The sequence below is a fragment of the Spea bombifrons genome, chromosome 10 (assembly GCF_027358695.1).
Source record: "Spea bombifrons isolate aSpeBom1 chromosome 10, aSpeBom1.2.pri, whole genome shotgun sequence".
NCBI lineage: Eukaryota > Metazoa > Chordata > Amphibia > Anura > Pelobatidae > Spea > Spea bombifrons.
In genome coordinates this window covers 9,325,648-9,343,287 of record NC_071096.1, presented here as the reverse complement: position 1 = coordinate 9,343,287, position 17,640 = coordinate 9,325,648, and the positions used below count along the sequence as shown (strand labels likewise).

At 40.5% G+C, this 17,640-nt stretch overlaps 1 protein-coding gene across 1 annotated transcript; it reads right to left on the bottom strand.

Annotated features, from left to right (window-relative positions):
* Positions 1-817: 817 nt before the first annotated feature.
* On the bottom strand, positions 818-17,499 carry LOC128467782 (doublecortin domain-containing protein 1-like). The gene is made up of 20 exons (XM_053449500.1): positions 17,386-17,499; positions 16,514-16,695; positions 16,176-16,289; positions 15,296-15,395; positions 14,729-14,864; positions 14,094-14,256; positions 13,550-13,699; positions 12,448-12,648; positions 11,831-11,945; positions 10,527-10,697; positions 9,914-10,099; positions 9,271-9,474; positions 8,705-8,870; positions 8,331-8,477; positions 7,602-7,703; positions 5,534-5,670; positions 5,081-5,257; positions 3,951-4,104; positions 3,427-3,549; positions 818-1,155 (listed from the first exon to the last, which is right to left on the bottom strand). Exons 1-19 carry the CDS (start codon positions 17,419-17,421, stop codon positions 3,431-3,433), a joined length of 2,760 nt encoding a protein of 919 aa, XP_053305475.1. The 5' UTR covers positions 17,422-17,499; the 3' UTR covers positions 818-1,155; positions 3,427-3,430.
* Positions 17,500-17,640: the final 141 nt, after the last annotated feature.

The following is a 17,640-nucleotide window of genomic DNA, read 5'->3' as shown; positions in this document are numbered from 1 at the left end:
AGGAACCCCTCAGCGTTCGTCATGATAGATAATTCCCGCTGGGGCATAGTCTGAAGTTTATGATCTACTGTCTGCTGTAATTCATTAATTGGGAATATTAATTGGGTATAAATATGGCAAGAGGGGAAAGGAGTATGATGATAACTCTTTGGTCCTTCTTTGGGACTTCATCCATGTATCCGTTACCCGCCATGCAGACCCCCCCGTGGTCACAGTGTGTGCTATATTGTCAACGTTATAGGGGGCCCTTGAATATAATTTGCAAAACTTCTAATTGGGGAAACATGAGGCCAATACGTGGGTAGATTAGAGTCTTCTATCGAGGAAGCATCCCGTGGACTGGTGTGGCGGGACCCCTCCGGCTCCGTCTTCCAAACTTGTATTTGTCTTGGCTGATGTAAGCATGGACTCTGACCACGAAGTGAGAGAAGGTAGCGAGTCCCGGAGAAGAGAGTCCCCCGTCTAAGGGATCCGGTAACTCTTTTCTTAAGCGAAGGACCACGTCTAGTGGCAATGCCCAAGTCAGCGTATTAATATCCGCACCCCTTACCCCCTGTGAGTTTATTCTCCTGCTCTTGTGCAGCGAAATCAGAAATGCTGGAATTATCTAAATAAATATTCCAGCTCTTTGCGTTACATTAAACCTGTTGAGTGCTGGAGTGGAACGCACTGAAAGGGCTGTGCATTCCAATCCTCGCCTCTCCGGTGCACAAACGGTTAAGATCCACTGATACACGGTGGCTTTTTTACCCGTCAATGTCCCCGAACGCGGTAAATGTACCCCTCGGAATGAGGACACGGCTTCTGGCTCTCTGGCCAGAGATGGCAAAACATTTTCGAAAGTAATTACTCTCCCTAAAACCGCGCGTTCGCCGTCATAAAAGTGAAAAGACCGACCCGGTATTAAAGGTCTCATTTAAACCGTCCGCCTCGCCATCAGATACAGATACATCAAATCTTCTCCGTTTCCGCCTGGAAATTCATTGCAACCTGGCTGTTATTTTTTTTAATAAAGCGAAGGTTAAAGCGGAATACAATAAAAGTATTGAATTCTCCGTAATAATTGTACATAACTGTATAATCCATTTAGGTCAACCACTTCTGAAATGTCAATTTATTTCCTCCCCACGCCGGCGTTCGGAGCGGGATTTCACCCTGTACAAAGAGAGATGAGTTTCAGTCAAGAGTCAGTCGCATTAGAAAGAGAAAAGTAATAAAAAGCTCCGTATTAACTAATAACATTTCTAAATTCATCGCTTCCAGGCTAAATTTATATTCAAGGTCTGGCTCAGGCTATGAAATCTAATTTAGTTCTCATGGACGTGTGATATAATTTTATAAGTGTTATAAAAAAGGTCTTTACTTACGCTGACCGGGGAAGCTGAGCTATCTTGTCATATAAAAGAAACATGCCTTTTGGAGAACGACACGCGAGGCGTTTAACCCACAAACACCTTTTACCAAAAACAACATTTTATTTGTTTTTTTGCTACGTACAGGGCTGCTGACGGGGTCGGCCTTTATCACAGAAACAATCCCTCCAAATGATCTATTTAAGTCTTAATAAACAACTTAATTGAAAGCTTACTTCAATGTACTTTGGCACTGATGAGCCCATGCATGCGCAGCTATGTGGCATTGCTTGCTGCCGGGTGCCAGGAGGCAGCCACAAGGTATACAAACAAGCGGCGTTTCTCGCTGAAACCCTACCGAGATGCACCAAAAAATATGCATAACTTACCGAAGACCCTTCGCTAGTTAATGGAAAAGCCTGGCGTCAAATTTGCTTTCGCTATTTAGGTTTTGAAAACAAATGAACGGAATGGAAAACATACTCTAAAGAACGGCATTAACCCCTTAAGGACAATGGGCGGTCCCAAAACCCATTGAAAACAATGCATTTTGAGCCCGTACATGTACGTGCTTTGTCATTAAGGGGTTAAAAACAATAGCGCCCTAAATAACACATTTTTTTTAAATAAAATCTGTACAAACTACAGAATTTAATAACATAAAAAGGACAGGCAATGGAGACTCCGTTCCTATGATCCATTCTATTGACCTGATGATAACGTGAAAGGACTTTATATACTGATATACCCTGTACAGGGTGCAGGGTTACTATACATGGCGTTTTCCATATTCTGTCACATGATGCCATGGGTTTTGTTAAAGGAATGAGTAATTAAACAGGATTAACATATCTAAGGCAATAAAATTAGAGTCTGATGAGAATCATCCCCTGAGAAATGTTAATAGCGAGAGGGACTGGGCTAGTAAATGTCAGCATGCTTCACAGATAAACCAAAGGTTTCCGACATTCTATATAATATACATATATATACAGGGGGAAACACTGGGTGGGAAATCTTTCTGGATAAAGAATGAGAAGAGCCTGCAGAAAACAGACTCACAATATAACACAATATATATTTCTTACTACAAACAGGCAACTTGCGCACAAATCCCTAAGATATTTATTCTATTGGTGCTGCAGCAGTGTAACTGCATAGTGTCATTTATGGGCTGCTGGCCTTAAAGTGCCAGGACATATTTCAGTCCCCAGTCTGTCCTTGATTAGTGGGGTATGATTATCTTTATGTTGACAGGTCCCGGTTAAATATAGTGAGCTACTGGGTTCAGAACAGCTATAAGGTCAGGAAAATAAAGAATTCAGCTGTAGGTCAATGATTTAAAAATTACAGACAAATCACAGTTTTAATAGATTTGGGCAAATGGACAGCAAATTTAGTTTGCTGCCCTTTTGGTTCGGATGCATCTCGGGGCCTTTTCCCATTCGGAAACTAGATTCATTCTCACTCACACACACATTCTCTCACACTCAATGTCTTCCTACCTTCTCTGTGTCTCCACTTCTCCTTTGCTCTACTTCTTCTCCGTTTCCTCTGTCTTCCCGGTGCTCCGCTTGTCCCGGCTCTCTGCGGCGTTATCATGGCCTGGTGTAGTTGAGGAGTCTTGGCGCACACCCTGCATTCCAACTGAAGGAATGAGGAGAAGCTGTCCCCGTGGTGTGCGCCGAGGCTCGGCCCTGTTGCAGAAGTTCTTCACCAGGCCAGAATAATGCATACAGATCCACAGAAAAAGATACATGTAGAAACACCAGGACTAGCGGGCAACAAGGAAGACAGAAGTCAAAGGAAACAGAGAAGAAGTGGAGCAAAGGAGAAGCCGAGGCACTGAGATGGTAGGAAGACAGAGAGAGTGTATGAGAGAGAGCGTGTGAGAGTGAAAAATGTCTTGGACATGTTAGTATACAGTTCCCTTATAACATTTGCTCTGTAATCACGGTGGAAATTGCGTAAGGAAATTCAGTACCTCCTGAGTGCGATATATCTTCATTTTCCTTATAATTGCAGTTATGCCAACCTGGATCTACCCTGACCACCTCTGTATTATTTACTGTACCTGCTCATGCCAGCTGGGACTCCATGCCCTTGGGGGATGAGACGATCACGTCTGTGGCTTCGGAGCCGTATCTCCTCCTGATTCGCGCGTAGTTGGCCTTCACTTGGATCATGTGCTTTTTAGCTGAAATATATTAATTCTTTTTTACAATAAAGCACTGAGATTTATGAGAAATCCCTAAACGGTCAGCAAACGAGCCAAAGGTCAGAACTTTCCATATAGTTTATACCGATGTAGGCTGGCGCAGATATAAGCCGCATTCTTGACTTAAGTCACAAAAGTCACCTACCTTCTTCTTTAAAGTATGGGGACTCATCAACCACAGAGAGGAAGCGTCTCCAGTACTCAACAAACGTTTATGTTTATACACACCCATTGCACCGATTTTTGAATAGTGGTCAATTAACCGAAAATCACCACCACATATTCCTCATTTATATGTAAACAACCAGTCTGGTATAATGTAGAAACTGTATTTTCCTCCTAAAAGCTGCAAGATATACTGAACAAGTTATTGTCTTCACCTTTATAGCTTACAAATGGCTCTCCTGATGAAACACACAGAACCATGTCCTTGATGACATCATCCCATGAGGTCACCTTTTCACCGTCGGGTGTATAAAATGCTTCCGCTGGATGAAGCTGCATGTTGAGCCTTGAAGTGCAATTATCCAACATCTACCAAAGAAATAAAACAGAAGCATTGTGATTCCCTTCATCCTCATAATCATTCACAGCTTTTACCATAACTAAACTCATCTACCATGCTGCCTATGGCTTGTGTTTTTTGTTTTTAATCAGTATAATTGTTCTATACGTATTTCTTTGATAAGTTCTCAATATTTTATCTGCACACGGAAGAGTATTAGGCTTTAAAATTCCTAATATGAACATGAATCACTGAGGATCTTCTAGTTTAATTATTTTCCATAGTCACAGTCTACTTTTTATACGTATTGCCGCTGAGTCAATGCCGCAGATCGTAACTGAATAGCAATCCTAGCGATACTACAACTCCCAGAACTGTAGCTACGAAACGTCCGATTGTAACCAGGCCCATACCCCGGTTGTGTAACCAGCGCACATACCCCGGTTGTGTAACCAGCGCACATACCCCGGTGGTGTATTTATCTTCGGGGCTGCCCCCTCCAAGCCCTGGGTGTCGGGATATGATGTCATACACAGGTACTCCACTTTTAAAGGAAGACGGGCATGGAAGTAAACTGTGGAGGTCAGTGATCTCCCTTTATTACAGGCCCGTTGGGTAGAGCCTGAGGCTCCCTTTTATGCGGCAGAAGAGCTTCTGCACCCTCGGATCTGCCGCCCTAGGCTGACTAGACCACGTCGCTGATGCCTATTCTAATTCTTCTATCCTTCGTTGGCTTTGTCTAGCTTTGTTTTGTGTACTTAAGGAGTTGTAGCACTTCCATTAAGATGAGATCCACTATCTGCCTGAAGTAAGAGGACTTGTCCACTGACGTTATTCTGAATGATAACATTCCTGTGAGTTGCTATCACAGCTGCTTATCCCAAAGTAATGATAATTCTACACACAATCTCCGGAACTGGCAATGTTAAATCACGTATAAACGTATAGTCTTCTTAAGAGCCTGAATGCACTGTGAAAGCTGCAAGGACACACTAATGTTTTTACCTCCTCCATAGTTTTGCCCCAGGCGAATATCGCTTGTTCTTCGTTGCCCCCATTTACATACACCGAGACTCTTTTCATGGCAGGACAGGTATAAAGCGCTCTTTGACCGGATTCTTTGGTCGTTGAAGGGACATTTTGCTTTTTGAGGTGGAGAGCTTGAACATCAGATAGGTACATCTGGGAACAAAAGAGGGAAATATAAGTTTATTTAGGTTTTTAAATAATTAACAGGGGGCCGATTTAATTCGGAGTAAAAGATACAAGATAAAGAGACACAAATAAGACTGAAAGAAATGCCAGGATGTTTTTGCCTCTGGATTTGGCAAAAGTCCTTTTTAATAAAAGCTATAAAATTAGGTTCAACGTTCTCAACTATATTATTAATGTGATAAAACATTGTCTGCATGTTAGAAATTAAAGCAACAGCTTTCTATCAAGGAATCGACCCCAGACCTCAGCGTTGTGTATGTTTTTTAATAGCTTGCGTTCCTCGTTTGTTTCTTCTGTCCATCCACCTTCCACTAACACAGGCTGGCTGGGATTTTGGTTCGACACCATTCTAGGAGGAGTGAGAGATTTCACTCGTCGTCCTGAAATAATAATAAAAAAAATACACTAAAATATTCAAGCAGAATTGTTAAAAGAATCTGCCAATGTTTAAGTAGAGGTCATATATTTTGCAGCGCACTCGATATTTCCATAAAATCAAATTTTTTTCCCTGCGCTGATTTCTCACATTAATATAAATGTTACCCTCTTTCACACTAACGGAAATGAAGTCTCAGATGAGTTACGATTTGAGTATCAAACAGCAATGATCTCAGTTTGATCAAATGAAACGGCAAGAAAACAGCTGATGGTTCTCATCCGACGTACACAGAGAAATACTGCCACATAGTGGCAGCACGGAGGTACTTCATTTTTTCCCCTCTGGCATTAGAAAGGATTTGCTTTGTTGTTACTATTACGGTTTTTGCTTAATTATAAGATGACCCTGATTATAAGATGACCCCCCAAAATCTGAATATTAACTTAGAAAAAAAGCCTCAATATAAGACTACCCTATAGGAAAAATGTTTTTATTAGTTATTAATTCACATGTAAATATTTTTTACCATGAGAGAAATTCATTTTTTGTTTTTATTTCCTTTTATTTTCCAACCTGCCCCCCCCCAGATATGCACATCTGCCCCCAGGCTTGTTACTCTGCCCCCAGATATGCCTATACCCCCTATATGCCTTATACCCCCTATTTACCACTCTGCCCCCCAGATATGTCGTATTCCTTCCTATTTGTCTATATGCCCCCCCACACACTTCTCACAGACAACCTCCGCTGCTAACCGGAACTTCTGCCGGGGCTTCTATGACTGAGCACCGGAAGGCCACATCACGCGATTGCTCCGTCATAGAAGCCCTGGTGAAAGTTCTGGACAGATGTCCACCGGCTGCCAGAGAGGAGGACCCAGGTCCCCTGCAGCGCTGCAGAGTATCTGGATCTTAGTCTTGTAGTCAGACCTCTATTTGAGGTCTGATTATAAGTTGACCTTGAATATAAGATCGAGCAAATACAGTATTTATTGTTTTATATGGCACCATGATATTCCACAGCGCTGTACAATGTGTAAACAGGACATTGCATGTAGTATATAACATAACAGATTGACTTAGAGAAACAAGAGGTAAGGAGGGCTGGACTGGGGATTAAATTGGATAGGGTCTACAATAAAGGTGGATAGAAGGCACCAGTCTGGTCACCATAGTTTTCGACTGTTGATACATATTTTTGCGAGTTAAATGAGAAACGTAAATAGAAATTACTTTACGTTGGAACCTTGACATTGGCAAACATAACAGAAGAGGATGCTGTTAATTACACAGCGAAGGAGGAATACAGTATCGCACTATTGACATCATTACTCATAAACCATTGTTTGCTGTTAAACATAAACTAGTGGAAAATACACACAAGTAAATACACATTACTATAATAGATGCAGTAGGCTGTATGTATAAAGTCACCCCTCATAACCCACGTTAAGGCATTATGGTGTATGTATGGTTACTCCTACACTATGAACTGCTATGCCATGCAAAAAGATACATTGGATAAAATATTATTATTAAAACCTACAGGTCTTAGCGTTTGAGTTCAGTCAACACCATGTTAGCACTGAGGCCATATTTTCATTGGCTAAAATACTATTTATGATGTCCAAATTAGATACAATCGTTGAACTAAGTGATAATCTACCTTCCTTTGCAACCCTTCATCAGGACTGCAATTACACCCATACAGCTCCAGATCTACAGTCTCAAAACAGCATGACTGTTTCTGCAGAATTACTGTTATCTGTCTTTTTATTCTGTTTGGGGTTTTGGTGTTGATTTTACCTTAACAAAGGTTGAGGTTTGTTTTATGGCAATTGTTAAAGTGTTGATTATTTCTCGTTATTTCCTAGTAAGATTATTTGCCGCACTCATAATCCCTTCTCTGCATCGAGCCTTCCCATCGGATTACCTTGCAGGTGCCTTATTTTATGTTTCATCCCATTCAGGTCAGTCAGAATCTTCTCCTTTTGTAACCAGTGTAATCTTTCCCGTTCTTGTGATCTCTGTAAAGCTTTAATAAGACAGGATATGTCAGATAATAAAAAACAAGCATTATACGTGGGCTGTTTAATGTCTCTCTCCACTTTCACAGGGGTTGCTTGGGAATTCGTGGCTATCACTGTGATCATCAAGGGGTTAAATGAACCGAGGTGTATGGATTTATTAACCAAACCAGTTTTAGCTCTTACTAATGTTACCTGCCTCATACCGAATCTCATTGATGCTTCACCCTCCAGAATGTAAGTTTTTAATACCCACAGTCATACAGGTATAGGAGGAGAAGAGGTCATGATCTTGTGAGCTTACAATCAGCATTTCTCAGGTATAAGTGGCATCTGGATAACTAGTTGTTCATGATTTAGGTTCCAAATGTTCTGGATCGGCTGCTCCTATGCTGCCTGCTCCTGACTCACTGGACTTGGCGCTGCTGAAATATAGGACGCTGTGGAGCACAGCGTGGATGACCGCTGTTTGACTTGCTTGAACCCACAGGAAAACATGTAGATATGGCAAAAGAAGTCTGATACCAAAATGAGAAAAAGAAGTGCCCCAAAAGAACCTGAACTTGAGTCCCTTCCAGCAAATACAGAAGACCGCCGCGCACGTTAAGCCGACAGCGCTTATCAAAAGAGTTTACCGTGCAAAGACAGAAACGGCTCTCCACACGACGCCCAGACTTCAACAGGCTTCCGTAGAATAAAGGAAAGCAAATGTTCATCGATCATATTCAAGTCTTCGGGACCCACCAGAGCGAAGTCAGTGCGTTCCTTCACAGGCTGCGGATCTGTATAGATTTATAGATTTACAATTAACTATACGGAGCTCGCAGAAACCTAAAACGGGGCTGCAGCTTGGCGTTGTTACTTTATATCTAATCATAATATTTTCTAGTTGCATGCTTTTAATGACTATGAATGCCTAGGGCCAAATGTTTCCCAGCTTAAAAATAATATATTATATATATAATGACACAGCAGAGAAATCCAGTAAGGAACGATAGGAGGTCACAACCTTCCTCGGCATCACTGCTTCCGATTTGTTCTTCGTTCTTCTGAAAGAAGTCATTCACGGCCCACAATATAAGGTTCGACCACGTGAGAATCAGGGTGCCGTCTTCGGTGTAGAGTTTTGAAACCGGTCGAGGCAGATCCAGCTCCTTTGTGCACATGGTCAGAAGCTATATAAAAAGATAGATAGATAGATAGATAGATAGATAGATAGATAGATAGATAGATAAACACTATGCAATGGAATTTATCATTCCGGTCCTTACATATTTATTATTATTTATTGTTTTATATGGCTTCTGTAGAATTTAGAACTCTCAAGGAAAGGTACTGGAACCTTTTGTGTCGCTACATCTTCATACATTCCATGGATAAGCTGACCCACTAGAATTTTGAAGAGCTTTGTCTACTTTTGGAGCTTTCGGACACTTATAGGAATGTACAGAGTAATAGGAATGTATTGCCGTGTTGCTTTCTGTGCGGAGATGAGAGGCTTAGTGGGTTTTTTTTATCATCAAGGCTGTCTTCGCATGCAGGATTCACCGAATTAAGTCCCTAATCCGTACTCACCATTGGTAATGTCCCAGCGATTATCAACTTTCCATTCTGGAATCCTGAGCCATTTTTATAAGCTTTAAACCTCAGAGCCCTCTGACTGCCGACCGCTGAAATCTCACGTGAGATCGTATGGGTAGCTCGCTCTGATACCAAAGATGAAAGCGTCTCTTCAAAGCACCTCAAGGTATTTTGTGCTTCAGACGTCGACAAGTCGGTCTGGCAGATGCAGCAAAGGGTTAAGAAATGCAGAAAACAGCGAGAACTTTTATTCATATTGAAACGACAGCTAAACTATTCTCCACCACAATCAGATATACAACAATAACAAAGAGCCTGTAAAGCCTGTGCAAAAAGGTACAAGGTCCATAGACTGAGCGTAAAAGCAAAATTCATCTTCTGTGGCTTAATTATTATAACTCATGATTACGACTACTTGTAAAACAAGGGCTACGCAATGACAATTATGTGTATTATGTTAATTATGTTGGGTTCTCCTTGGAGTTCAGCTGCTCGGCCTCAGTGAGATGACGCTGACTGGGTTCACCCAAGTTTTCCCTACTGAATCTAAACTAACAGATTGGTACATGGTTCTGGCCCATGGCTACCTATGGAAACATAAAGGTGAAAAAGCTGCAGTGGTATAACACTCTCTTACCTTTCTGACATGAAGACATTTAAAGGGACCCAAAGGACTTAGTTTTGAATCTTTGAGTCCGGAAGCGCAGAAGAACGTTGTATCAGCTGGGACCTTCTTCATATCTCTCTGTCCACCCATGGTCCTTGCACAGGGCAGACACACCGTGATATTCTCATTACCATCGGGGGAGATTAAAGAATATCCCTGCAAAACAATAAAACCTTCAGCCTTCCACAAAATACACAGTGGACTCATCTAGACTTCAAAATAAACTGAACTATGGTTCAATAACTAAATAAAAAGTAGTTTAGATGGGCTGCGTTCCCTCTCCTCCAGCCTTACTAGTTATGGCTTAATTTTCATATTCACTAATATGTAGAAAAATCCAGGTAATATAATAAAACTACTATCTTTCGACTGTGTATATTTTATTTTGCAGTCTATATACTAAGCCTTATGTTTTAACATCCATTTCTGGCCACCAGACAGCTCACCTTGCCCCCTGAAAATCACGTCCCTCATTACGTCCCCCTATTGACGATATCCCTGTTCAGCTAATTTTTAGAAAGAATATTTAGAAAGAAATCCATTAATAATGGAACTGTTCTAGAATTCCTGAACAATAACTTACTGGTTGACTTAACTCTACCGCACCGGTTATGGTGAATGTACAAACGGAGGCTTGATTTGCAGCCGTGATCTCTTTGTCCAACTGGTCGCTGAAAAAGGCACCCAGTACTTTCATACTGGGAACATAACACCATTTTTGATTGGCTGCTCCGTTGATGTACTCTTTGTATTTCTGTAATGAAAGGAAATATATAAATGTAATACTTAAATATGAAATCTTAATGATATAAAAGAAGGCTTCAATTTAATTGAAATAATGGCCACTACTTCAGGAGGCAATAAGGCAGCAGGGTAAGGGTCCATTACTACCTCTTGTGGCCTCTAATAATTAAGTGAATGAGGCATTAAGGGGAAGCCATGCCTTTAGTTTCACCAGATATAGATTGCAATATTTTTACATCAAGTCTCATGACAAAATGCACATTCTTTAGTCTATCTTAACCCGCAATCGGTTAGGTGTCCTCCAAAGTGGGAAAAAGTAAACAGGACTAATATGTATTGGGTGAACCTGATATCAGAGGACTGCCCAAGGGGGTCGATCATATGGTATATTGTCAGGTTAGTGTAGAAAGACTAAACTAAACGTTAGTGTGCATAGTAACCGTTTATTATACCATCATGTGCAGACAGGCAACATTTAAACCCAAAGGGTCTTTGTCAAGCCTGGTACAGTTGAGTGAGCTGGTATGAGCGTGAGTTCAAGGTCTAGCTTGGTGTGTGCCTTCATAATGGGATCAGAGTCAGAACATCGAAAAATGATTTCCCCCCTTAAATCGTTGGCATCGTTAGGTTATGTCCACCTAAGCATGTGCTCAGGATTGGTGAGAAGGGCCAGGGTTTGACTTGGCTCATAGTGTAGAATGGCCAGCTCACCAACCTCTAGTATGTGTTCTAATATATATATATATATATATATATATATATATATATATATATATATATAAACCGAAACAGTATATTTAATTTAACATCAAAGAACACTATACATTTTATTGATCTCCATTCCCAGTCAAGTATGAGGTTGTTTTCTTCTCCAGAATCCACCCAGACCTTTTATCTTCCAAATAAAGACCAAAAACAAGATCATTTGCTGCAACATGTTTTTTCTTGGTTTTGCAGTGGCTGGTTGTCCATTCTCTGCTATCATTTTATTTTGTCTTTAGTATTTTGGAAGCCTCTCAAACACTCTCTGCATTTAGATATTTTTTAAGGAATCAATAACCTGGAAACCGACAGCTAAACATTACTTACACTTGAAAACAAGTTATACGGAGTGTTTTGAAGCCATCGCAACAGTAGACTCACCTGCAGGATGGTCGAGCATCTTGGATACTTTGTGTCTGTTTGCTTTAGTCCTGGATACACCTTAGGTGTGGAAATGGCCAGTACCAGATCTGGGTTACTTTCTAAATGAAATGTCCTGGCCAAAGAAATATAAAACATTATTTCATTTATCAGCGCCCATCAATGCATTTCCTATGCATAAGAACATACATGCATTTCTGCTTAACAACATTAACTTTAATGTACATGTAGGCGCCCGTATTACCATAATACCATGTATTTTATTCCATGCAAGACCAGTCCAGGGACCAGATTTATACAAATCCAAAGAAAGAAATATACAGTTAGCAACTTCATCTCAATAACATTTTATTCCGCTTGCGGCAAACAAATAGAGAGCCAGTAAAAGGCCAAAATTTATGGGTCTACCCAGCCCCCGTAGTGGCATGCTGCTAGTGAAATAAAACTTTATGGAGCTGGTCCAGGATTGCTGCAGTCTATTTATTTGTTTGGGTTTGATTTATAGGAGGGATTGAGCTTTCTTCTTCATAATCGCCCCTTTGACATCAGCAGGTTGGGAAGCAGTAGAAAGGTCCTCAGCTGCACACGGACCTATGCATGTATCTCCATGTCTTTACCTGTTATCTTCAACGTATTTCCACTGCTGATTGATGTCATCAGGCCTCCGATCCACCAAAATCACCTCGACTCCTGCGTGGACTTCTTCGCCACTCACTCCTAGGGCGAGTCCTGGGACTGCCGAGCAAATAATCTGCCCATCTACCAACTCAAACTGCTGCCGGTGACTGCCGTGTAATTTAGTTACTTTTCGCTTGTATCTGGAGATAAATTAAATGAAACTCCTTATCGAAGACGAGCTACTTGTTGGTAACATGGCTTGTATTATTGAAATTACACGTGCTTACAAGCTACTGCAAGATTCCATCATGTAACTATACAGTTATTCTTGATGTTTGCTTTTATCTTTATATCTAGGAGTTATACACTTGGCATTCATGTTACCTTCTCCACCATTTACATACTTCTACCATACACCCCGGGGACATTATTTACGTTTGTTGTAAACACAGAGCACTTTGTGAAATGATCATTGGACTCCAAAATATATCGTCCCCATTTTACCAAACACAGTTTCTGTCCAGAAAAAAAAAACCCTACAGATGTTGCCCTCTCCCTTATTCTTGAGCCTTTGACTTCTTTTGCTCCATCATAGACGCTTGTGGTTTTGCACAACTTTTCGCCCAAGTTCTTTCTCAAACAGTACCTGGAAAAACTTTTCTTACTTGTATTTTTCCAGGTGTACAAGCACTATGCTCCTTTTAACCGTGCCAAAGGTTTAACAATGCACATCTATTAGAGTATTATGTAGAAACTCAAGTCTGCTGAGATTTTAGGACTTTGCATTGGAATATATACTTTCATATCAGTTGCCTAAAGCAGCAATTGGTCTGTAAGTACTGTTCCCTGTACGTGTTCCTATAGCCTGTGGATGTTGTAGCATGTGTTTAAGCTTATATTTTCACCTAAATATCATAATTCAACCATAGCAAATTCTGGTGTCTGCCATGTACAGTGCGGACATATCTTGAAGAAATATCTTCAGCTTAGTAGTGAAGTCTGCAGTTTCTACCATCAGGGGCCCAGGAGATACACCTGTGATAGTTGGCTGATAAAAGTTAATGGGGTGATCCTAACTGAATAACAGAGATCCGTACTGACCCACAATTGTCCTGTTGATGGCTGTTCACAAGGTCATCTTCTGGCATTATGTTGTTATCCTCATCATAATGTTCTGGTGTTTCTTCCCAGGGATATTTGGCGCCTGTGAACAAAGCATCCAATCTTCTATGTGTCCGGGTGTGGGAATCTCTGCAGAGAAAGACCATCGAATAAGTATGATGCCTGCCATAGATATTTGAATCAAAATTTTGTATCCCTCTGTTGAACTAATGTGTTCTGATAAATCTTAGCCATTATTATTGTTCACGACAAAGCCTGTACATGTGCGGGTTCACAATGTATTGTCCTTAATGGGTTTAAGGACAACCCATTGTCCTTAAGTTTAATAATTATCTTTTTTTAATTCTTATTATCATAAGGGGTAAATAGGTAGCTGGTCCTGCAAAGTTAGGGGCACCCTTGAACCACGGAGCAGCAGAAGCCCTAGTTGCCGACCGACAGTTAAATTACCATGATGATGTATAGAACCAAAGAACAACCAAACTGTAGCTATATTTGATGGACACAGTTTGTTGCTACCTACAGAATGTCATCTGTGTCATTTTCTTGTACACTTTCTTCTGTTTGTGCAACCTTGCCCTCATCAATCGCTGATGCAGCATCATCTTCGTTGGCTACCGACACATTGTGATTTACAGTCAGTTTTGCCCCTGCAACAATTTCTCCACAAACCTCTAGAACAAGATCTGGAACGATACAGATAAGTGTTACAACATTTACTGTACGTAAATTCAGCAAAGGAATTTCGGGAACGGGACATAATGGATGTCTACCCAACAAAGCCCTATACAAAAACTGGCAGTATTTTAACACCCATCTCAACCTAAAATCCTGCAAAATTACCATTTACAGGGTGTACAATAATGCCCATACACTTACATACCAAGCAGCGTAATCTGGCCATACGGCCTATATACAGGGCAGTAAGGGGTGATAATAATAATTTTTAAAATAAAATATATAAACCTGTGAGCCATTTCTGGGTCTAAAACAATTCCCGACACCAAACATGCCAAAACTGTTGCCTTCTACAAGCAACACAGACCAGGAGCAACCATGAAAACAATCTAAAGATTTACAAACAGAAAAGAATACTTTGACATTGTTGCAATAAGTTACTTTAAATTGACTTTAAATAAAAAAAAAAATAGTACTTACTGTCTGGGCTTTGGAGGGAACAGTAATACCGAATTAGAGATACATCTGATCCGAGGTTATTAAGCAGAAGCTGTTTTTTGCGCTCGGCCGCAGACAGCTGTGGATCAATCCAGTGATCTCCGCATGAAACATATACCTGCAATAAATCTCAGATATCAATGTTCTTTAACTTCTCGAGAAAAAAAGAAAAGATCTGAAGAATTGGATTCACGGTGTGATAAATTATGAACAAAACAAACCCAAGTACTATGTGAACATCTCTCTGGATGAATTTAGGATTAGCACTGACACTCCGGGGAACAAACCCATGAGAGGAACGGATTTTATTACTGCAATAAAAACGCACCTTTTGTACTTGGATGGTTATGCCGTTCGGATGAACACGCCGATAGTACCACCTCCTGCAGAAAAGTCTGCCCCATTATGCTGCTTATACTGAAGTGTAACTAACTTCTTTATATAACGGAGGCATAAAATCCTTTAAACCAGCAAGTGAACACTGATCTTGTGTCAAGGCGCGGAAAAGCTTGAAAAAAAAATGAAACCCCTCTTCTACTTGATCCTTACCAGCTGATTTCTTTCAACGTCTCTCAAATGAAAAATCTCATCCCCGTTTTGATTAAATAGTCTGCGGGCTGCAGAAGGTAGATTCATCATCATTGTGCACCTGTAGTTAAAAGCAGAATATTGCCAGGAATGCATGAATGAATGAATGAATGAAGGGGTAACGGACAACATGGGGTTAAAGTTTAAGTATTTGCGCGCTTGAATAGCCATTGAAAAACATATGTTTAGTTACAATCAAACTGAGAGAATAAACTGTTTCAACGTTGTGATTAGTATGTAGGTAGGTATATACTTGCCTTCTTAAACTGGTTTGTTTGCATATAATGTACAGGGTGTTACTGAAATTGTGTCAGACTTTTTTTGAATTACTTGTATGCTATTTTTTCTGCATAGGCAAAAATCTTATTATTTTTCTAAAGAAAGAAAGCAATGTATTTTTGTACAAATACCAAATGGAAAAGTAACTTGGAGCGTCTTAATATTTAAAAATCTAAAAATAGTTTACCTGGGAACTCTCCGGGTTTGACCTGGAGTCTCCAGATGAAGCCCTGCTTCCCAGGGCCTCCAAGTCAGTTTTTTTGTGCAGAAAGGGGAGCGTTGTTTGGCACAATCATTCCCTACCTACTTCCAGCCCACTTTCCCCTCCCAGTAAAGGCTGTCTGCGCTAAAAGTGCCCCCACATATAGTTAGTCCCACCCATTAATGAAACCCCTCCCCAGAAGAGTGAGCCTATCCTGGGAAGTTCCTAGGAATGATGATCAGTCGCTCTGTCTATTGGCACAAAATGCTGTTTCATCGAAAGAAGTAGGTATGTCATGTCAATATTGTTCTTAATCGGGCCAAACATTCGCCCTTCCTCCTAAATAACGTAAACATTTACCTTTCTAAGAATTGTTGAAATTCTATCTTTTCTACTTTTATAGAATGATCTTCTTCAGGGCTGACTTTCTTCTCCTTTTGCTTCATTTGTTTCTTGCTAGACGAAGGCGCACCACTTGAAGACAGGAGAAAACAGACCCGGTAATAATAAGACACATAAGCATTTTATGGAGAAGGGGGATTATGTACAAAGGTGTGATTGCTTCAAGGTCCTTCACCCCATTTTGATTATACTCTCTGATGGCTATTTTGGTTTTATGGGGTTTATGTACTAAATTGTGTAAACCTTTGAGGGTATCTCACTGGTGTGAAATTACTCAATCTGTTACACTAACTTACGTTTTTTTGAGCATGCTTGAAATGTTTGGTCCCACAATGGTACATGCTCTGTTCTTGTCCCAATCTCCATTTTTTAAGACCTTCAGTTTCACAGGAACATATGAGTCTGTAGGATTCCCGGATGGTTTCTCCAGTGGAGGACTATTTGGAATCAGTGAACCTTGAATGGGCCAGTCAAAGTTCTTCAAACAGCAAAAAGAAAACAAAATGGAATGTGCCAATTTTACCTTTATTATCTGAAGTCAACAAATACTAACTGAGATATTAAGAAAAACTGTGGAAAGATGGCAGGCTAAGACATTGGCAGGCTAAGACATTGGTTATTATAAGAAGCTTCAATTACAAGGTTGTGAAAAAGAGGTTTGACCAACAGATTTGTGTCTCAGACCAACTGTGAGTCCAAAAATGTCTCAAATTCACTTTCCAAAGACCACCTGGATCAAAAGATATTGTCCTACCACACATGGGATAGTGTTACACTGATAATTTGTTATAGGAATATAGCTGGCTTTGTGACAACATCCCTTGTCTGAGACCTTAACCAACTAGGCCGGTCAAATATTTTGGCAGTGTCTACACATTAACATAACATTGGACTTTTACCCCTTATAACAGGCACTAAAGCTGTGTCACTAAAGCTGTCTTTAAACATAATCCGGGCATTAGATGAGCTGGGCTTTAATAACACCTGGGGAATATCAGGTCACTGATAAAAGAATCTCAACCACTAAAACCACCCATAAAACATTTCATTTCTTGTGGTCACAGATATTCATTATAAATGTGTTGCAGATGCTATTTCAGTTCAACCACTTGCAGTGACCCATAGCTGTAGACTGGGTGGTAGAGTATATGGAACAATGTTTCATTACCTCATTGACTTCTCCATTTGGCAGAACTGGCCACATATAGGTGAGTTTGTTCCAAAGAGGATTGTCCACTTCTGACTTTTTCCATTGTCTGGGTTTAGAAGTCCCCTCGTGTTTTATGGCCCACCTAAACAAAGTGGGGAAAAAAACAAGTTTGTAAAGTCAATCCAACCATCTCTTAAAAGAAGGTTCTGCAATGATGTGAGACGCCGAAATGTGTTTCTTTAACCTTAGTGCAGGATTATCATAGCACCTTTT